Source organism: Urocitellus parryii, chromosome 7 (assembly GCF_045843805.1).
Source record: "Urocitellus parryii isolate mUroPar1 chromosome 7, mUroPar1.hap1, whole genome shotgun sequence".
Classification (NCBI taxonomy): domain Eukaryota; kingdom Metazoa; phylum Chordata; class Mammalia; order Rodentia; family Sciuridae; genus Urocitellus; species Urocitellus parryii.
Genome location: NC_135537.1, coordinates 47317267 through 47340219, shown reverse-complemented (window position 1 = coordinate 47340219; position 22953 = coordinate 47317267). Strand labels below are relative to the sequence as shown.

Genomic DNA, 22953 nt, shown 5'->3' with positions numbered 1-22953 from the left:
TATTTACATTTATACTGCCATTGTCATTAATTGGAGTTAGCAAATTATAGCCCTGAGTGCCAGGAGCCAAATACAACTTACACAGATCAAGAGCACAGGTAGAGGAAAACAGAAAAATATACAAAAAGAAAAGGGAACTGAGAACAGATGACATATGTGATGGCAATTATAGTGACACCAATAGAAGTTTCAGACTATAATGTGTGGTATTCAGGGACACTTTTGCCTTTGTGAGAATTTTTTAAAAGGCAACTGGAAAAATCCATTCCACTCTGGACTGAAAAAATTTAGAGGCAATTGCCTGGGACTGGACCATGCTGTAACTCTCTGGATTTTAGGTAGAACTGAATTTTAAGTCTCCTCAGATTAAAAGGTGTATGGCACAAACCCAACGACAAAGTGTGCACTTCTCTCTCAGGTCTAGTTCCTGAAGAAGAGGAAGTTCCAGCATAGGGGAAAAAAAAAAAAAAAGGGAATCTTTGCTTCTAAGGATATCATAACGACTGGACACCTCTCCTAATTTTACCTATAACTGTAAACATTTTTTTTTCTTTTGGCACTGGGGATTGAATCTGAGGTTGCCTTACCACTAAGCTACATCCCCAGTCCTATTTATTTATTTATTTTTTGAGACAAAGTCACACTAAGTTGCTGAGGTCTTGCTAAATTGCTGAGGCTAGCCTCGAACTTGTGATCCTCTTTCCTCAACCTCCCAAATCACTGTGATCATAGGAGTCTACCATTGCATCCAGCTATAAGAATGTCTTTATCTCCACAAAAATTCAAGACAATCTAAGAATTACACATTTTAATGCATTTTATTAGACTGGAATGGTGCTCCATGGCACAGCTCTTACAATAATAACATGCCAAAACCCTGGGTTTAATTTCAGTACTGCTAAATAAATAAATAAATAAATAAATTTTATTTATACTTTTTACAATGCTATTACTACTGAATATTTCCTTTGCAGTATCTGCTCTCTTTCTTTTTTGTTGCCATCACTGGCCTTTTTTCTGCTGTTTTTAGTCTTTCTCTTTTCCAAAACGTTTTTTATCAGTGATTTATTGGGTTAGGAAGTATGCCTGTCAGCAAAACTAAAAAAGTTAATGTTGGATGTGAAAAATGATCACATGACATTTTGACCTTCAAAGCTTTATAATGAGCTACGAGTGTTTATCAGGGTATGATCATTGAGGTGAATCTTTTAGCAAGAATCAATGCCAGTTTCATTGGTAGTACTGCTCAGCAAGCTTGAGCTGTCCTAGTTAGGGCATTCGTATTGTATGCTCACCCTTCAGTTTAACTTCCTTCTCACCAGTGCTTTTCCCCATGTTCTTATTTATCTTCCAAGGATTGTTGACTAGGTTAAAATACAAACAAATTAGGGTATTTTCTATGTTATGTTTATTTATGTTTACATGTTGATGTCTATTAATTGTCTCTCTAGAGTAAAACCTTTGAGGATACAGATGATTGTCTGTTTTTTTTTCTTTTGTAGTTAAAAGATTAGCCAGAAAGGAGGTTTAGATTACTACATAACATAGGTTTTATTTTACAACATTATTTAGGTTTTTGATAGTCTTAATCAAAAGCAGTTATGTACATTTTGATAAGATTCTGATAACTACATTTAAGTGTATTATTCTGGTTTAAATGTATTTGAAGAAGTTTGGGAATAGGATGATATTGGGATTCTTTTGGAAGGGATGTATATTCTTTTAATATATGTCAACTTATCAGAATGCAATTGTAAATTTTAAAAAGACATTAAAATTAATGTGATGGTCAGATTTCCCCATATGCATTAGACAGATAGCATATAAATACAATTTCCCTTTGAACAAATGAAAGGAAATATCACACAATGGTTTCAGCAAATTATTTTGAAACATCCTCTTACCAAATGGATAAATTACATCTAAGTCCTGTGAAAATTACCAAAGCAGCAATGTGGCTGCAATTCAATGTCATCAGAGTACTTCAGTAATTTTTTAAATTTCTTTTTAGTTCTAGGTGGATACAATATCTTTGTTTTATTTATTTATTTTATTTGGTGCTGGGGACTGAACCTAGTGCCTCACGCATGTGTTTCACCATACCTCTAGTCTATAAGATGATAATCAGTACCTGTTAAAATAGATATTCACAAATGTAAAGAGGAACTTGTGGTCCATACTGCCATCTGTTTAGGTATCCGAATTTTTTTTAAAGAAGTGAAAATCAAAATAAATATGTCCTTATGGTGTTGTCAAAAGAAATTTGTGAAATATCTAAAATTGCAAAGTACCTTCTGTACTTCTTGCTCTTTCCTTTTCCTGCTTTATTTTTTCTCCTGGCACTTACTTTCACCTAACATTCTATTTATTTTACATGTTTATCTCTATTAATTGTCTCTCTGTAGTATAACCTCTTGAAGATAAGGATGATTGTCTGTTTTTGTTTTTCATTTTGCAATACTGGGGTTCAAACCCAGGGCTTTGCACATGCTAGTCAAACGCTCTTATCACTGAGTTACACTCCTAGCCCATTTGTCTGTTTTGTTCATTATTGATTCCCCAGCACTTTGTAACAGTGCCTAACACATAGAAGATGCTGAATGAAGGAATAGGGCTATTATAGTTGAGAAATATAAAAATATTTGCCAAAAAGTGAAAAACAACTGAGATATATGTGGTAAACAATCTTGGAATGAGTATTCTTAAAATCAGAAAACTTACAAACATCAACACAGTGATGGTTAATATGTGATGTTTATTTACTGTTGCTGGGGATTGAACCCAGGACATTGTGCATGCTAGGCACTTGCTCTTACCATAAACAACCCCAGCCCTACAGATTTCGAGAATGAAAGTAGTTGTAGTTGCAGCTTTAAACTGAAAGAATTTTTATATCATTCTATACCTTAAACTAATGAGGAGCACATAGTGGCAAAATGTGAAATACTTCTTTTCCAGTTAAGTGTTATACATACCCCGGGAAGAGGAGAGGAAAATAACCCTGGCTTTGGAAAGACTGCATTTAGAATCAAGACTCAGTAGAGATTAGGACACAGGAGAAATTCTGATAACAGGTTCCACCCCTGGGAGAACCTATGATGAAGTGTTCCTTTGATTGGCTTGAAAATAAAATTAGTGACATTTCTAAAATGTGGCCAAGGGATTAGAAAAGTAGTATAACATGAAACATATTAACTGAACTCTGTAGCAAATCATGGAATAGCATAATATATCTTCAGAATTTTCTAGAGAAATTATTTTAGTTGTAAACTTTGAAACAATAAAAACAAGATTAAACTGTTCATACTTCTTATTTTAAGTAAGAATGTTTCAGTATAGATATACTTTTGTTATAGATACTCCTGCCTTCCCCAATTCTATGTATCAAAGTATCAGCAATAGTTTCACTATTTAGATTTTACTATAATAGTTTAAGAATCTATAAACATTTTTTTTTTGGACAGTGGAGAGTGGTGGGGATTAAACCCATGGCTTTGCACACGCTAAACACAAATTCCATAACTGAGCCCCAGCCCCAACCCCTGGAGATTCTTCTTTTTTAAATGATATCCCAAATCTAATACCTATTGCTGTCATGTTATATGCTGAGATCTTAATAATGTGAGATGCTATGGAGGGTAGTAAAACTTACTTCCTTGTTATGCTATATCTACTTAATAGACTGGGCCCGATGTTAAGTTTGCTGAAGTGCATTGTTTTTCCAAGTCATCTGAGAATTTAATCACAATTTCAAGCACTATTTTATTGTTTTGAAAATTAACAAGGAGCTAAAAGTCATCAACATACTCCAGGGTTATTAATTCAGATATTTGAATGCTAACATAGTTATAGCAATGAGACATGGATAGTAATACTTATTCAGCCCAACACACATTTTTTTTGTAATTTTCAGAGAGACTATATTCCTTGGAAGCAATTTGAAAAAATAAAAACTATCCAGATGCATGGAATTATTTATTGTCTATCCAAATTTCACCTTTCCTTTCATAACCCCGTCTCTCTCTCTCTCTCTCTCTCTCTCTCTCTCTCTTTCTTTTTAATATCAACATCAACTTTATAGAGGAAGTATCATTTGGAATTTTGAATTGGATCTCAAAGAACTTAGAGTTGCAGAGGAAGTTGCTCACATAGGCTGGAGACATGTGGGTTGAGTCCTGAATTCAGGCTTAGTTTAATGATTTTTTGTTTTTTAATCAGTAGTGGTAAAATCATGATGTGAATGGAGAAAAGATGGCAGTGGGATACCCATTAGGAGACTATTACATTTGGTGGGTGAGCCATATGGGAGACATGAGGTAGGGTTGTGACTGTGAGTTTAGGGAAGTGTCTGTACCTGCACATTTTGAGAGATTTGGGACTAAAATAGGGAGACTCTCCATGACATTCTGATTGAATAGAAAGAGTAGATTTAAGAGGGGATGGGAAATAAGACTTCAAGATTTTCAGCCAGGGCATGAAAGTGATCAATCATATCCTTTAAATTTCACATATTGGATTCCACTTCAAATATCAGATTTTAATTTTCAATTCCTTTGAGTGATCTGTGTTATAATGTTGATTCAGAAAGTTATTAATATTCTAGGGGTTATATGCATTTAAGAAGAGTTGCTTGAACCAAACCCTTCTTGTAGTAGGGAAGCTGTTGTCTAGTCCCAGTGATTACTTAGGTTTGTTGCCTAGACAGCCTCAACAATTTTCCTGCTTCAGGCTCCTGAGACACAGAGATTATAGTGCATGCCACTGTGCCTGGCTCATACTATTCTTTTGGGAGTGAAGTTCATAGAATCATTCTTTATTTGTTCATACATACTTCTGCCTAGTCATTTGTCCCAGTAAAATCATCTATTTTCCATACTCAACGGTTATAAACAATTTATGTTATAGTCTCCCATCATGATTTATAGATGAGATATCTTCTTGATATTTAAAAAAAATTATCAGTGCTAGATAATTACTAGAAAGGAAATGAAAACAGCATCTTCATGAATGTTGCTATTAGGAGGTTCCAGACCTGAGTGCTTATGTAATTTCTTCCATTTGCCATTCAGTCATAATGGGTTTTTAGATAAAAGGGAGGCTGCATGCAGTCAGAGTCATTTTCAGGGGTGGGGGATGGGGGTGGGAATGCTGCTAATAGAGGGAATTTACTTCCTGGCAATAGTGCAGTAATGTAACTGTCAGCAATTTGCTAAATAATCTGCTGTGCCTGGCATGTTGTTTTTTATAACTTTTGTATGAGCATTTTGTGGGAAAAACATAATGCTCTACTGATATGTTGTGCCTCTGTTGTGACACTGACTTTGCACAGAAATATCTTCATTCTCTGTTGAGTTTTCCCCATTCTTAGAAACCTAAGACTTTTCTGGTTGACTATTAGAGAATTCCCTATGTGTTATTTATTCTTTGGGAGCCTCAGTGATCCTTGTTCATTCCACAGGGTACAGCCAATTTATAAGACTCTAAACTTCCTTATGCAAAAAGAAAAAAAATCATACAAATAACATTCCACAGATTCTACGTTAGGAAGAGCAAGACACTGGGCATATGTCAGATTTAGAAGCTTACTGGCTGTCTTCTGTTTTTACTAATAAGGAAATCTTGGGTCAGGAAGTTGAAATGACTTACATGTGGTTGCTCAGCATCAGATGTAGGATTCAACGCAGGTGTGCATTACTCTAAATTTGATCTTGTTCTTACTGTGGTAAACTGTTACTTTTAGTGCAGAAGGAATTCAAAGGATCAACTTGGTGTGGGTTGGAATAATCAGGAAAATCATCGTAGAATGGAATAATAAAAACATATGAACATGGAAAAGATGAAAGGATTAGACCCAAGAAGCAGGCAGTGCTAAGGTAACAAAATTAGAAAATGTGTATATGTGCCATGTACTAGACACTGTTTAAATATATTAACCTATTCAAACCTTACAACAATTCTTTGAGTCAGGGACAGCTGTTTTCATTTTGTATGTGAAGAACCCAGAGGACACAGACTAAAGGCCACCAGTAAGTGGTGGAAGTGAGGAAATCTAGGTAAAAGCTCACACAATCTGATTTCCAGGGCTGAATATAGTAGCTCTTAAAAAAAGGGTAAAGATCAAATTACACACAGGGGCAGGGCTAGAGGATGTAAGTTTGTGAATGAGACTCTGTGCCAATATGTTAGAGCTTTCATGGATGAGAATATCTTCAGATTAACTATTATTATTTTTATTTTTTTAATTTTTTCCTAATTTCTTATTAGTTTCTTGTCTCTTGTTAGGTTTTCAGCACTTCAATTTTTTTTTTTTTTTTGTACCAGGGATTGAACCCAGTTGTGCTTAACCACTGAACCACATCTATAGCCTTTTTCATTTTTTTTTTTTTTTTGGAGATAGGGTCTTAGTGAGTTGCTCAGGGCCTTGCTAAGTTGCTGAGGCTGGCTTTTAAATTGCAATCCTTCTGCCTCAGCCTCCTGAGCCTCTGGGGTTACAGGCATGTGCCACCAGGCTGGACTCAGTACTGTTATTTTTTTTTTTTTTTTGATAAATCAAAGTAAATAGGATTGATTGGTGTATTATCACTACTCATACAAATGCCCTCTGATATTATATACATATGCTTCAGGAAAGAAACAACTAATCTGAATTGGATGGTAAAAAGACATGCTGATTTTGGTATTGAATTTTATCTCATTTATTGTTTGATAAAGTGACATTTTTCGTATCATGTCAGAGTTGTATCTTGTTAGAGTGTTCTAAATTATAATACACTGTAGAATTAGAAAAAAAATGACAAGTGACATTTTAATCAGGGGTTTCATCCTATTATCTCTGGTTTGTGCATTTGTAATAGCATCCTGTTACTCACACATCTAGTCCTTCAGGCTGGCTCACAGGGCAGGTCAACCTGTTCAGCTCTTCCTTTTTTCACATAGCTTAGTTTTGTGACACATGATGAGGTGTCCCCACTGTGCCTTTGAGTGTCCTGCTCTTTCCTGACTGTGTGCTAACATTTCACCTGCTCAAATGGAATCTTTTAAAGCCTAGGCAATGTCTCATCCACACTGTTAATTCTCCTCTGACTGCTTCTTTGACTTTTCCTTGCCATTCATATTTTTTGCACATATTGTCACTATTATGTATTTGCATTTAGCCATTTGATGTATATTATAATGGCAAAAACTAAACCTAACCAAACCAAATCAAAACATTGTGCTTTATAAAAGACATAGAATTTTTAGTTTTACTATAGGTATCCCTGGGTTTAGGAGACAAACTGGGGATTTGGGGGAATTTTCTCCTTCATTAAGGAATAATTCTCTCCCAAGGTGAAGGTGCATGCATGTAACATTGCTTTTTTTTTTAATGCCTTTATTTAATTTATTTTTTTTTTTGTGGTACTGAGGATTGAACCCAGGACCTTGCACATGCAAGGTCAGCACTCTACCACTGAGCCACAACTCCAACCCTGTAGCATTGCTTTCAAAAGGAATTTATAGGTACTACTAGAACCAACCATATTATTCTTAGTCTCCATTAATTTAGGGATCTTAATGATATTATTGATTTTTTTGTCATAATGAGTGTTGGTACTGGTTTTAGAGAGTCCATTAGACTAAAGAGTTTTCAAAAGACATGAATTGTTTTTTAACATTGTCAAATAACTCCTAATAGTAATTCTTACATTTTTGTACTTGATTAGGCACTTTATACAACACAGAAATGCTACTGCCATACTGCCATAAACACATGCATATGTATGTGTTTATATATATATATATATATATATATATATATATATATGTGTGTGTGTATATATATATATATATATATATATTTTTTTTTTTTTTTTTTTTTGTGCTGGAGATGGAACCAGGGATACTCTACCACTAAGCTACATCTCCAGCCCTTTTTACTTTGAGACAGGGGCTTGCTAAGTTGCTCAGCCTGGCTGTGAACTTACAATCCTCCTGCTTCAACCTCCCAAGTAGCTAGGATTACAGATGTGTACCACCATACCCAGTGCTACTGCCATGTTTAAATACAACAAGATGATGAGTGAATTTATTCCTGTTTTTCCAGAAGTTCAGCTAGTTCTCAAAGTGCAAGTCAAATGACACTGACCACTCTACATTCTAGGGTGTTTCCCTGCAGTTCTAGGGGAGGTGGAACCCTTCCATCTTGGAACTTGCTGAACAGCTGGCTAAATGGACATCCAGCATCCATCTAGGGAATGCAATGCCTGGTTCCTCTTCATGGTGATACCTGGTAGTCCTTTTCATTCCCTGAGAGGAAATACTGCATAATATATTGATTGGCAGTTGGGGAAGAAGTGTGTGGAAGTTAGGCTAACTCTGGGATTTCTTAGCAAATCATGAGAGATGATGCATCACACCAGTTTGTTGGATGTTCTTTGTAGGACAAGAGGTCTGTGAACCTCATGACACCTTCGAATAATCTAAGAAGCTGATGGCCAAGTTGAACCCTAAACCAGTTAAATTTCTCTGTGGTATCAGCAACTTTGTAAATTCCCCCAGATGATACCAATAAGCAGCCAAGATTGAGACTCATGGCTGCAAAATATGTGAAACTGTGGGTAAAATGGAGAGAAGGGGTTACTCTGAGTCTTTCATTCCCTAGGTTTGGGTCTTTGACAAAATTGTTTGAAAACAGAAAATAACCTATTCAGAATCTTGTTAAATAAGCCAAGAAAAGTAAAGGCAAAGTTGTAGTTTATTCTGTTTCGTTTCATAGTGATATTTTTTTTTTTACATGCAATATATATTTATTGCTCAAAATCAGGAAAAAGAGCAAAAATGAGAATAATAAGAGAAAACTAGTGTTAAAATCTTTGGGTAAATCTTTTAGACCATTTTCTGTGCAAATATCCTCCTTAGCAAAAACTATCTTTTTTTTTTTCTTTTTTTTTTTTTTATTGTTGGTCGTTCAAAACATTACATAGTTCCTCATACATCATATTTCACAGTTTGATTCAAATGAGTTATGAACTCCCAATTTTATCCCGTATACAGATTGCTGCATCACATCAGTTACCCTTCCATTGATTGACATATTGCCTTTCTAGTGTCTGATGTATTCTGCTGTCTATATTATTCTCTACTATCCCCCCTCCCCTCCCCTCCCCTCCCCTTTTCTCTCTCTACCCCTTCTACTGTAAATCACTTCTTCCATTTGAATTATCTTGTCTTACCCCTCCTTTCCTCTTATATGTCATTTTGTATAACCCTGAGGATCGCCTTCCATTTCCATGCGATTCCCCTTCTCGTTTCCTTTCCCTCCCACCTCTCAACCCTGTTAATGAAAATCTTCGTCTCAAGCTCTTCGTCCCTACCCTGTCCTTGTTTCCTCCCCTTATATCAGAGGAGTCATTTGGTATTTGTTTTTTAAAGATTGACTAGCTTCACTTAGCATAATCTGCTCTAATGCCATCCATTTCCCTCCAAATTCTATGATTTTGTCATTTTTAAATGCAGAGTAATACTCCATTGTGTATAAATGCCACATTTTTTTAATCCATTCATCTATTGAAGGGCATCTAGGCTGATTCCACAATCTTGCTATCGTGAATTGTGCTGCTATGAACATCGATGTAGCAGTGTCCCTGTAGCATGCTCTTATTAGGTCTTTAGGGAATAGACCGAGAAGGGGAATAGCTGGGTCAAATGGTGGTTCCATTCCCAGCTTTCCAAGAAATCTCCATACTGCTTTCCAAATTGGCTGCACCAATTTGCAGTCCCACCAGCAATGAACAAGAGTGCCCTTTTCCCCACATCCTCTCCAGCACTTATTGTTGTTTGACTTCCTAATGGCTGCCAATCTTACTGGAGTGAGATGGTATCTTAGGGTAGTTTTGATTTGCATTTCTCTGACTGCTAGCGATGGTGAGCATTTTTTCATGTACTTATTGATTGATTGTATGTCCTCTTCTGAGAAGTGTCTGTTCAGGTCCTTTGCCCATTTATTGATTGGGTTACTTGTTGTCTTATTGTCTAATTTTTTGAGTTCTTTATATATTCTGGTTATTAGGGCTCTATCTGAAGTGTGTGGAGTAAAGATTTGTTCCCAGGATGTAGGCTCCCTGTTTATCTCTCTTATTGTTTCTTTTGCTGAGAAAAAACTTTTTAGTTTGAGTAAGTCCCATTTGTTGATTCTAGTTGTTAACTCTTGCGCTATGGGTGTCCTATTGAGGAATTTGGAGCCTGCTCCCACAGTATGTAGATCATAACCAACTTTTTCTTCTATCAGATGCCGTGTCTCTGATTTAATATCAAGCTCCTTGATCCATTTTGAGTTAACTTTTGTGCAAGGCGAGAGATAGGGATTCAGATTCATTTTGATGCAAATGGATTTCCAGTTTTCCCAGCACCATTTGTTGAAGATGCTATCCTTCCTCCATTGCATGCTTTTAGCCCCTTTATCAAATATAAGATAGTTGTAGTTTTGTGGATCGGTTACTGTGTCCTCTATTCTGTACCATTGGTCCACCCGCCTGTTTTGGTACCAGTACCATGCTGTTTTCGTTACTATTGCTCTGTAGTATAGTTTGAAGTCTGGTATCGCTATACCGCCTGATTCACACTTCCTGCTTAGTATTGTTTTTGCTATTCTGGGTCTTTTATTATTCCATATGAATTTCATGATTCTTTTATCTATTTCTACAAGAAATGCAGCTGGGATTTTGATTGGCATTGCATTGAACTTATAGAGAACTTTTGGTAATATCGCCATTTTGATGATGTTGGATCTGCCTATCCATGAGCAGGGTATATTTTTCCATCTTCTAAGGTCTTCTTCTATGTCTTTCTTTAGGGTTTTGTAATTTTCATTGTATAAATCTTTCACCTCTTTTGTTAGGTTGATTCCCAAGTATTTTATTTTTTGGGGGGATATTGTGAATGGAGTAGTTGTCCTCATTTCCGTTTCAGAGGATTTGTCGCTGATATACAGGAATGCCTTTGATTTATGCGTGTTGATCTTATATCCTGCCACTTTGCTGAATTCATTTATTAGCTCTAATAGCTTCTCTGTAGACCCTTTTGGGTCTGCTAGGTATAGAATCATATCATCTGCAAATAGTGATAATTTAAGTTCTTCTTTTCCAATTTTTATCCCTTTAATTTCTTTCGTCTGTCTAATTGCTCTTGCCAGTGTTTCGAGGACTATGTTGAACAGAAGTGGTGAGAGAGGGCATCCCTGTCTTGTACCAGATCTTAGAGGGAATGCCTTCAATTTTTCTCCATTCAGAATGATGCTGGCCTGTGGCTTATCATATATTGCTTTTACAATGTTGAGGTATGATCCTGTTATCCCTAATTTTTCTAGAGTTTTGAACATAAAGGGATGCTGTACTTTGTCGAATGCTTTTTCTGCGTCTATCGAGACTATCATATGGTTCTTATTTTTTAGTCTATTGATGTGGTGGATAACATTTATTGATTTCCGTATATTGAACCAGCCTTGCATCCCATGGATGAATCCTACTTGATCATGGTGTATAATTTTTTTGATATGTATTTGAATCCGGTTCGCCAGAATTTTATTGAGAATTTTTGCGTCAAGGTTCATTAGAGATATTGGTCTGTAGTTTTCTTTCTTTGAAGTGTCTTTGTCTGGTTTCGGAATCAGGGTGATGTTGGCCTCGTAGAATGAATTTGGAAGTTCTCCCTCTTTTTCTATTTCCTGAAATAGCTTGAAAAGTATTGGTGTTAGTTCCTCTTTAAAGGTTTTGTAAAACTCTGCTGTATACCCATCCGGTCCTGGGCTTTTCTTAGTTGGTAGTCTTTTGATGGTTTCTTCTATTTCTTCTATTGGTATTGGTCTGTTTAGGTTGTCTATATCCTCCTGGTTCAATCTGGGCAGATCGTAAGACTTAAGGAATTTATCTATGCCTTCACTATCTTCTATTTTATTGGAGTATAAGGCTTCAAAATAGTCTCTGATTATCTTCTGTATTTCTGAAGTGTCTGTTGTGATATTGCCTTTTTCATCCCGTATGCTAGTAATCTGGGTTCTCTCTCTTCTTCTCTTCGTTAGCATGGCTAAGGGTCTGTCAATTTTATTTATTTTTTCAAAGAACCAGCTTTTAGTTTTGTCAATTTTTTCAATTGTTTCTTTTGTTTCAATTTCATTAATTTCAGCTCTGATTTTGATTATTTCTTGCCTTCTACTTCTTTTGCTGTTGTTTTGCTCCTCTTTTTCTAGGATTTTGAGATGAAGTATGAGATCATTTATTTGTTGGTTTTTTCTTTTTTTGAGGAATGAACTCCAAGCAATGAATTTTCCTCTTAGGACTGCTTTCAATGTGTCCCATAGATTCCGATATGTTGTGTCTGTGTTTTCATTTAACTCTAGGAATTTTTTAATTTCCTCCTTGATGTCTTCTAAAACCCATTGATCACTCAGCAACCTATTGTTCATTCTCCAGGTGATGCTTGCTTTTTCCTTTCTTCTTTTATCATTGATTTTCAGTTTCATTCCATTATGATCAGATAAGATGCATGGTATTATCTCTACCCCTTTATATTGTCTAAGAGTTGCCCTGTGACATAATATATGGTCTATTTTTGAGAAGGTTCCATGTGCTGCTGAAAAAAAAGTGTAACTACTTGATGTTGGGTGGTAAAGTCTATATATGTCAATTAAGTCTAGGTTATTAATTGTGTTGTTGAGTTCTATAGTTTCCTTGTTTAACTTTTGTTTGGAAGATCTGTCCAGTGGTGAGAGAGGTGTGTTGAAGTCTCCCATGATGATTGTATGGTGGTCTATCAGACTCTTGAACTTGAGAAGAGTTTGCTTGATGAACACCGCTGCACCATTATTTGGGGCATATATATTTATGATTGTTATGTCTTGTTGGTTTATGGTTCCCTTGAGCAGTATGAAGTGTCCTTCTTTATCCCTTTTGATTAGCTTTGGCTTGAAATCTATTTTATTAGATATGAGTATGGACACGCCTGCTTGTTTCCGCTGTCCATATGAGTGGTATGATTTTTCCCAACCTTTCACCTTCAGTCTATGGATATCTTTTTCTATCAGATGCGTCTCCTGTAGACAGCATATTGTTGGGTCTTGTTTTGTGATCCATTCTACTAGCCTGTGTCTCTTAATTGGTGAGTTTAAGCCATTGACATTTAGGGTTATTATTGAGATATGGTTTGTACTTCTATCCATATTTGTTTGTTGATGTTACTAAACCTGATTTGTTATCCTCTTTGACTACTTTCCCCCCTTTACTGACCTACCTCCCATTGTTGGTTTTCAATGTTATTTTCCATTTCCTCTTCCTGCAATGTTTTGCCAAGGATTTTTTGAAGAGATGGTTTTCTAGCTGCGAATTCTTTTAACTTTTGTTTATCATGGAAGGTTTTAATTTCATCTTCTAACCTGAAGCTTTCATAGTGATATTTACTTTTAAGTCAAGAATTAAGATTATGCATAGGCTTTTTCAGAATGGTAGAATGTCTAGCAAGGTGAAAAGAAGAATAATGTATATTAATTGTCATATTAAAAGCTATATTTTACTGTCATATAACAAGTTTTATTTCAGCAGGAGTATAAAACAATATCATAGATGAGCTAATTAATAGACACCAAATTACCAGGAGGCTCATGCAACTATTTCATTCTAGTATGCTTGCTCTGAGCACATTCTGACAGTTCTCAAATTCCATTAGGAATGAGTATGCTTCTTCAAGACTCTATTTAATTTGCTTTCTTATCACACTGGTTTTCTCACAGCTCGAGAGATGGCTGCTCAGTGTGTCACGAAGGTGGAGCTGAATGTTTCCTGTGACAATCTCTTGGATAAAGATGTAGCATCAAAATCAGACCCGTTATGTGTGTTATTTTTGAACACGAGTGGTCAACAGTGGTATGAGGTAATATTAAGTAATTTAGGTGAAAAGAAAACTGAATCTCATTTTTCACAATGTGAGGAGTTTATTTAATAAGTTAAAAATAATAGAACCATCTCATCTGTTAATATAGTTTTTTTTTTTTTGGACAAGCTTGTACTTGATTGTGGAATTCTTCATTCACATTAAGAAACTTCTTTTGGTTTTCATGTCTATAATTATGTTTAGTAAGCAAAGATGTTAAAACTGAAGTATACCTTTGATCTGAAGACACTTTGTTGTGTTTTGTTTGGGGAATGGGTGTAGGTTGATCGCACAGAAAGGATTAAGAATTGCTTGAATCCCAAATTTTCTAAGACATTTATTATTGATTACTACTTCGAAGTGGTTCAGAAATTGAAATTTGGGATTTATGATATTGACAACAAAACTATCGAACTGAGTGATGACGACTTCTTAGGAGAATGTGAATGTACCCTTGGACAAGTAAGTATAAATAGCTGCTATATTCTACTTTGTTTGCATTTTCACTGGAGACTTGGATGTTTTTGATGAGTGTTCATTAGTTTAATTTTTTAAGTTGAAAAGCATGTAATTGTGTTAAAGATTGAATTCATATATTGGTATGGTTGGCTTAAACATTATAGAATTTATCTTATTTTTCATAAAGGCAAGGATCATGTTTTTCTGGCAAAGCCTATTCATTCTTTTGAATTGGGGTGCTTCATTTGGCATTTCAATAAATAATATCACTGCTATAGTTACTGCAGAGTTCAGTGTAATTTTATTATATTTGAGTCATGAATCCTATTGAAGTCACATTAACTCCCTGGTGTTCTGACTAGTATGACTGGTACCTCTTAGCCTCTGATGCCTCAAAACCATTCTTTTACGTGACTTGTTCTTTTTCCACTCATTTTAACCCCATTTACTCCATAAAACTTCCCTGGCCTCCTGGACTAGTTTAATGCCTACTCTGAGTTCACTTTAGCACTCTCCACTTCTTCTCACTCTATTTAGTGAAGTTGCCTTATTACCTGTCCTCTCTTTACATGATGAGCTGGATTACAGCAGTGATGCCTGGTGGCTTGCCCTAGCTCAGTCTGGTTTATCAGGAGAGATCATACCCATTTGTATAAACCCAAGGAGGCATCAGGAAGGAGGAGTCATTTCTTTTTCAACAAGTGAATTTATCATTTAGCTTTGTTTTTCATGGGTTAAATTTTCGGGCTTATTGGAAAATCATGCCCTGTGTCTCAAGGGCATTGTGGAATTGATCAGTTTTATAAGATTCACCAATAGTATTAGAGAGAAAATTAAAGAAATATTTATTTTGGGTAAAAAACACGATATAGCTAATATTCTAGTGGATTTGAGAGATATATCAGTTGGGAAGTACATAGGTATATATTATTTTAAGCAAGATGATATTTTGTGGAAGTTAAATATCGAAATTGTGCATCAGTTGAAAAATTTAGTTTTATACCTCGAGGGGTTTCAGCTCAGTGATCTGTGTAGGAGATGAGAATCTGAACTTCTTTTTCTATTACAAGAAAGAAGTTTAATTATGACAAAATTAATAAAGAATTTGTGGGTGGGGAGATTGTATCTTGCCAAAGTGGGATCTTTGGAAATCTTTTTCAGTGGGTTTTAAATGTGTAGATGCATTTTAAATCTCCTTATAATCTCTAGATCTTTAAGGAATGGACTTAATGTTTCCATTTCAAATGACTCTAAGTGAATTTTATGTTCATTCTTTTTTTTTAACTATTCAGTTTAAAGTGAATAGCTCTTTCTGTTACTTCCAATTTTAACAGATTGTCTCCAGTAAGAAGCTAACTAGACCACTGTTACTTAAAAATGGCAAACCTGCAGGGAAAGGGAGCATTACGGTAAAGATACTTTGTCTTTTGTCTCAAAATATTTAGCATAATGCTGAAATTATACATATCAGACAAATATTTTTTAGCTATGCTTTATTACTTGATCTCAAATGTTGCCTTTCCATCCACCCTTGCATTATAGTAATCACAAATAGAAAGTGTGCTGTGCCAAAAAAGGAGAAAAAGTCAGCGTGGGAATGCCTTCTTTCAGTTTTTTAAGTTGCCCATAGAGGTCAGGAACATTTTGGTGAAACTTATTCCTGTTCCATGAAAGAGTCAATTTCCAAGTTAGAAACTACTAATCCAAATGGATCAACTTGACTTTCTATAAAGGAAACAGGTCTCTCAATATGTGTATTAGGATTCTCTAGAGAAATGAAACCAACAGGTTATATGTCTATATAATTATAAAGGAGAATTTTTAAATTGGCTTACATGATCAGAAGCTAAATAGTCCCATAGTCACTGTCTGCACATGAGAGATCTGGAGGAACTAGTAGCTGCTTAGTCCAAGAAGCTTGATCCTCAAACAAAGGGGACCAATGATACAGCCCTAGACTAAGACTGAAGGCCTGGGAACTCCCTGGAGAATCTCTGGTGAGAGTCCACCTTGTAAGAGTGAAGAAGATGGAGTCTGTTGTCCAAGGGAGATGGAAGCAGCAATAGATGCACTGCTCAAGGAGAATCCTTCTTCTGTCTTCTTTTCTATCCAGGCCCCCCAGTTTATTGGAGAGTGTCACCTTCATTCAGGGTGGGTCTTCCCCCTTCAGTTTGATGCCCCACATGCCAGTCATCTCTGGAAACACCCTCATAGACACACCTAGAAGTCTCTTAATCCTAGATGTTTCCTAGGAGTCTCTCAGACTAGATTAACCATTACAACGTAACAGAAACTTTCCATGGTGGATTTTATTACAGATGGATATTACATTATAACATGGCCATTGAACCTGTAAACTTTTACCATTGCTTTTTGTTCTTGTACTCTGCTACCCATCTTCCCATCCAGATTTTCCATTGTTCACTACTGTCTCTAAGGAAATAAATATATGCTGTATCATGTTTTAGATTTTTAATTGCATAATGACATGCTTTTAAATTTTTTCTAGAGTTTCTGTCCAAGAAACCATTGCCTGGAGCAATAGAGTTCTAACTGTAGCTCTCTGAGAATGAAAGCCTGGCTACCTAGAGAGAGTTTCAGGGTTATTATAGTCATCAAATACATTTTTTGAGCAGCTGTTAGGCTTTAGGTCAGATTTCCAAGGGCATAAGAATGTTCAGACTGTTGGCAGTATTGCCTTTTGTAGAGCAGAGAACATATTCGGTAGTTATTTCTCTAGGGACATGGTAGCCACAAGTTGTTTTGTGTGTATGATGCTGTGGATTGAACTCAAGGCTTGGTCATGTCAGTTAGGCATGTGCTCTACCACTGAACTGGGTTCCCAGCCCCTAAGAATTTATTTTTTAAGTAGAATAGGTCTTTTAGTTACACTTGATGAAAAACACTGATCTGGGGCTGGGGATATATCTTTGTGTTAGAATGTTTGCCTATCATGAGAAAGTCCCTGTGTTTGATCCCTAGTACTGGGGTGGGGGGGGGCGGGAACCCAAACCAAAAAACCACTCATCTGATACATATATATATGTTGTAGTTGGACACAATTTCTTTCTTTCTTTCTTTCTTTCTTTCTTTCTTTCTTTCTTTCTTTCTTTCTTTCTTTCTTTCTTTCTTTCTTTCTTTCTTTCTTTCTCTCTCCCACTCTCTCTCCCTCTCTCTCTCCTTCCTTCCTTCCTTCCTTCCCTCTTTCATTTTTATGTGGTGCTAAGGATTGAACCTAGCACCTCACATGTGCTAGGCAAGTGCTCTACCATTTAGCCACAACTCCAGCCCTCATCTGATATTTTAATTCATAGAGTTCTCCAGGTGTGATTTACTTGGGTTCTCAATGTTTGGAGAGCTCTAGAGGGTTTTGTGTAGAGGGTAGCCTTCAATCTTTGAGGGCTTCCATTTTTTTCTATGGAATAGGAAGATTCCAGTTAGGGAAACTATACTTAAAAAAGAAGTTGCATAATGCAGCCTTGGCATATTTGGAAAAGATATTTATTTCACACACATAAAATAAATAATGGTAAATCTTTCTTATTGCTACCGATTTCTTATTAGGCATTGTAGAATTCACTTTTATCAGTACAGACTTTATATGCTATTAGATTAAAAAGTACTTTGTTCATTAGTATATCAGAATCTGTAAACATATACTTTCACTTATCTACTCATAGATTTCAGCAGAAGAAATAAAGGATAATAGAGTGGTCTTGTTTGAAATGGAAGCCAGAAAACTGGATAATAAGGTATGTAGAACATGCAGATTTCAACAAGAAACTGTGTTTTTGCCTCATGTTGATTTATTTTTGAGAAAATAATCATTTAATCTCAATTCCACCGTTTGAGCATAATGTAGGGTGTTAGTTATTCCCAAATTCTGTGTGTGTGTGTGTGTATGTGTGTGTGTATTTAAACAGAGCCTATTTCCTTTTACCTCTTTGAAGTAGGTGTAATCAAAGAATTAGTATAGTTTAAAGGAAAAGTTGAATGTAAATGTTAATGTTACTGTTAAAGTCATGAGAATAGATGGATTACTTTCAGGGAGAAACAAAAAGCCTTGGATTTATTAATTACAAGTCAGTTCTTTTTGCATCCCAAGATTTTTTTTTAATGAAGGATGAATACCGGCACATAATAGCATGGTAATATAATTTATAGCATGGATTATGATCATTCTTTGAGCAATTTTTTTTTACGTTGACAAACTTTTATTTTATTCAGTTATTTATATGTGGTGCTGAGAATGAAACTCAGTGCCTCACACATGCTAGGCAAGCGCTCTACCACTGAACTACAACCCCAGCCCTCTTTGAACAGTTTTTGTACTTAATTCTATGATCTAGTTGATATTCTTCATCATTTACACTTACAGTTTAATTTGAATATAGGCAACCTGCCCAGGACTTCTTTCTTTTCTTTGGGAAAATTTTAAATACATACAAAAATAGAATACTATTTTTTAAAAAATTTCATATCCTCATAACCCATCTTCATCAATTATAGCTCATTGCCTTTTTTTTTTACCTCTATCCATGTCTATCTCTATTTTCTCTCTTCTTAGATTCATATCATTTCATATGTAAATATTTTGGTGTATCTTTTTTTTTCCTCTGTGTTACTGAGGATCAAACCAGGACCTTACACAGGCTAGGCAAGTGCCCTATCGTTGAGCTACCTCCCAACCCTTTTTATATTATGTTGACAGAGTCTTGCTAAATCATCCAGGCTGATTTTGAATTTGTGATCCTCCTGCTTCAGACTCCTGAATAGATGAGATTATAGGTGTGTGCTGCCAGGACTGCTCTATTTTGGTGTATCTCTAAAGACCCTTTAAAAAATGTAATCGTTTAAAGTGTCTCTTAAGTTTCTTTTCTTTTTTTTTTTTTTGATCTGTAAATTCCTCCCTTCCTTTTTTTAAAAAAAATTTTAAAAAATTTGTTCTTTTTAGATATACATGACAGTAGAATGTATTTTGACATATTATACATATATGGAGTATAACTTCCCATTCTTGTGGTTGTACAAGATGTGGAGTTAGACTTGTTGTGTATTCATATATACACATAGGAAAGTTATGTCGGATTCATTCTACTGTCTTTCCTATTCCCATCCTCCTCTTTTTCTCATTCCCTTTTGTCTAACCCAATTAATTTATATTCTTCCCTCCCTGCTCCCTTATTGTGTGTTAGCATCTGCATATCAGAGAGAGCATTCAGCCTTTGGTTTTGGGGGATTTGCTTCTTTCACATAGCATGATAGTCTTCAGATCCATATATTTACTGGCAAATACCACAATTCCATTCTTTTTTTTATGGCCAAGTAATATTTCATTTTGTGTACACACACACACACACACACACACACCCACATTCTCTTTATCCATTTATCTGTTGAAGGGAACCTAGGTTGGTTCATACCTTAGCTATTGTGAATTGAGGCACTATAAACATTGATGTGGTTGCATCACTTTAATATGCTGATTTTAAGTCCTTTGGGTATATATTGAGTAGTGGATTACTGGGTCAAATGGTGATTGCATTCCACGTTTTCTGAATCATCTCCATACTGCTTTCCAGAGTGGTTGCACCAATTTGCAGTCCCACCAGCAATGTATGAGTGTATCGTTATCCTCACCAACGTTTATTGTTGCTTGTATTCTGTATAATTGCCATTCTGATTGGAGGGAGATGAAATCTCAGTGTGGTTTTTTTGTAGTTGTTGTTGTTCTAGAGCTTGAACTCAGGGAACTTGACCACTGAGCCACATCCCCAGCCCTATTTTGTATTTTATTTAGAGACAGGATCTCACTGTCTGAGTTGCCTAGTGCCTCGCTTTTGCTTTGAACTCTCGATCCTCCTGTTTCAGCCTTTTGAGCCACTGGGATTACGACTGCACCAGGTCCTCAGTATAGTTTTAATTTGCATTTCTCTAATTGCTAGTGATGTTGAACATTTTTCCATATATTTGTTGACCATTCATATTTCTCCTTCTGTGAAGCGTCTATTCAGTTTCTTTGCCCATTTATTTATTGGTCATTTGTTTTTTTTGGTGTTAAGTTTTTTGAGTTCCTTATATATCCTGGAAATTAATGCTCTATTTGAGGCACAGGTGGCAAAGATTTTCTTCCATTCTTAGGCTCTCTGTTCATGTTCTTTATTGTTTCCTTTGCTATGATGAAGCTTTTTAGTTTGATACTATCTCATTTATTGATTCTTGATTTTATTTCTTGCAGTTTAGAAGTCTTATTGAGAAATTCAGTTCCTAAGCCTATATGATGGAGATTTGGGCCTGCATTTTCTTCTAGTAGACACAGGGTCTGTGGTCAATACCTAGGTCCTTTATCCACTTGAGTTGAGTTTTGTGCAGGGTGAAAGATAGCATAGAAATTTCATTTTAAAAATCTAGTTTGAGCCTGGTGTGGTGGCGCATGCCTTTAATACCAGTGACAGGAGGCTGAAGCAGGAGGATCACAGGTTGGAATCTAGCCTCAGTAACTTAGCAAGGTTATAAGCAATCTCATGAGACCTTGTCTCAAAATAAAACATTTAAAAAGGGGTAGGCTGTGCCTCAGTGGTTAAGCATCCTTGGGCTCAAGAATCTATTTTGGTTTTAAAATAATGTACAAGACTTTTATAGTTCCAAAACCAAATCTGCAAAAGAAGTTCTATCTGAGAAATTTAGCTTCTCTTCCTGTCTATCCTATCTTTCTTCCCTATTGTAGTAATTTAAAAAAAAGCTTAGCCAGGCACGGTGGCACATATCTGCAATCCCAGTAGCCCTGGAGGTTGAAGCAGGAGGAGCTCAAATTCAAAGCCAACCTCAGCAATTTAGCAAGACCCTGTGTCAAAATTTAAAAAAGAAAAAAAATTAAAATTTATAAAAGCGTTGGGAATTTGGCTCAGTGGGTGAGCAATCTCTGGTACAAAAGTAAGTAAATAAATAAATAAACATAAATAAAAATTGGCCAGTTGCGATGGCTCACACTTGTAATCCAGGTGGCTGGGGAAGCTGAGGCAGGAGGATCATGAGTTCAAAATCAGTTTCAGCAAAAGTGAGGTGCTAAACAACTCAGTGAGCCCCTATCTCTAAATAAAAATACAAAATAGGGCTGGGGATGTGTCTCACTGGTCAAGTGCCCCTAAGTTCAATCCCCGGTACCAAAAATAATTTTTAAAAATTAAAGTAAATAAAAATTGTGCCTATGACCTAATTCTTTAGTTCCATAAAAATCTAAAATTTTTAGTATATGTACATGTATTTGTACACACATGCACTTGCACATATATACATATAGCTATTTATCTGAGTATATACTGACGGATTTGTATTTGTGTTTGTATTAATATTTGCCACCCCCTGACTTTAAATAAATGTTACATACCAGATACGCACTTCTTCCACCTTCATTTTTTCACTTAGTATATCCTGGAGGTCAGAGTTAGGAATTTTTAATTCTTGTTTTAGTACTAATGCTGACAATTTAATGAACTTTCAAACAAGGGCTGTTTTTTGACCTTCAAAATGGTAATGAGCATATTCTGCCTTTCCTCTGGGATTATTTTAAAGATAAGTCATGCAGAGCATGTTAATGTGTTTTTGAAAAGTTAACTTATCTATGTAGAATTGTTATTAGTTTTAGAAATGAGAGGCACAGAGAGACTTATGTCATTTACTTAAGATTTTTCTTAGAGATAAGGCTAAAGTTCTGCATAGATTTTGTATTTATATTTTTCACTCTACCAAGTATGTTATTTGCTTGACATTAAACTTTGTGCTCAGCGGGGAAATAATATCTTCTTAGTTCTTAATTTAATATTGAGGTTAATTTTGAGACAAAAAAATACTCTTCAGAGACATATATTATTAAAGGATTAATTAACAAGTGTCCTTTCATTTTTTATTGATTATTTTTAGTTTTGCATGACAGTAGCATTCATTTTGACATTATTATACAAGCAAGGAATATATCTTATTCTATTAGTACCCCATTCTTATAGATGCACACAATGGTGGGATTTACTATGGTGTATTCACATATGTATTCATTCTGTGATTTGTACATAGGAAAATTATTTTGGATTCATTCCATTTTCTTTCCTTTTCCTATCCCTCTCCCTTCCCTTCATTCCCCTTTGTCTAATCTACTGAATGTCTATTCTTCCTGTCTCTTGCTTTATTGTGGTTTAGCTTCCACATATCAGCAAAAACATTCATCCTTTAGCTTTTTGGGACTGGCTTATTTCACTTAGCATGATAGTCTCCAGACTCATCTATTTACTTGCAGATGTCATAAAGTCATTCTTCTTCATGGCTCAGTAGTACTCCCTTGTGTATATATGCCACATTGTCTTTATACGTTCATCTGTTAAATTTATTACTTATTATTTTAAAAAATAGTAAGTAATATATGCTAAGGAGTATATACATTTCAAAACAAAGAAACAAAAATGAGAAAGGCATCCATGATCTCACCGCAAGTTTAACCTTATGAGTGATTTGTACATAATTCCATAATTTTATCTCTGTGTGTGTTGAGCATAGAAATAAGGGAACTGTTGAGCACTCTCTATACCTAAGAAATGTACAAGA

General features: G+C 35.5%; 1 protein-coding gene across 1 annotated transcript in view; it reads left to right on the top strand.

Moving 5' to 3' along the window:
- Cpne3 (copine 3) overlaps positions 1-22953 on the top strand; it is a 57229-nt gene that overhangs the window by 1389 nt on the left and 32887 nt on the right. Inside the window, exons 2-5 of the mRNA XM_026383970.2 lie at positions 13760-13899; positions 14182-14361; positions 15693-15767; positions 18039-18110. Of these exons, the coding sequence (XP_026239755.1) occupies positions 13768-13899; positions 14182-14361; positions 15693-15767; positions 18039-18110 (459 nt within the window). The 5' untranslated portion in view covers positions 13760-13767. The remainder of the gene's footprint in view (positions 1-13759; positions 13900-14181; positions 14362-15692; positions 15768-18038; positions 18111-22953) is intronic.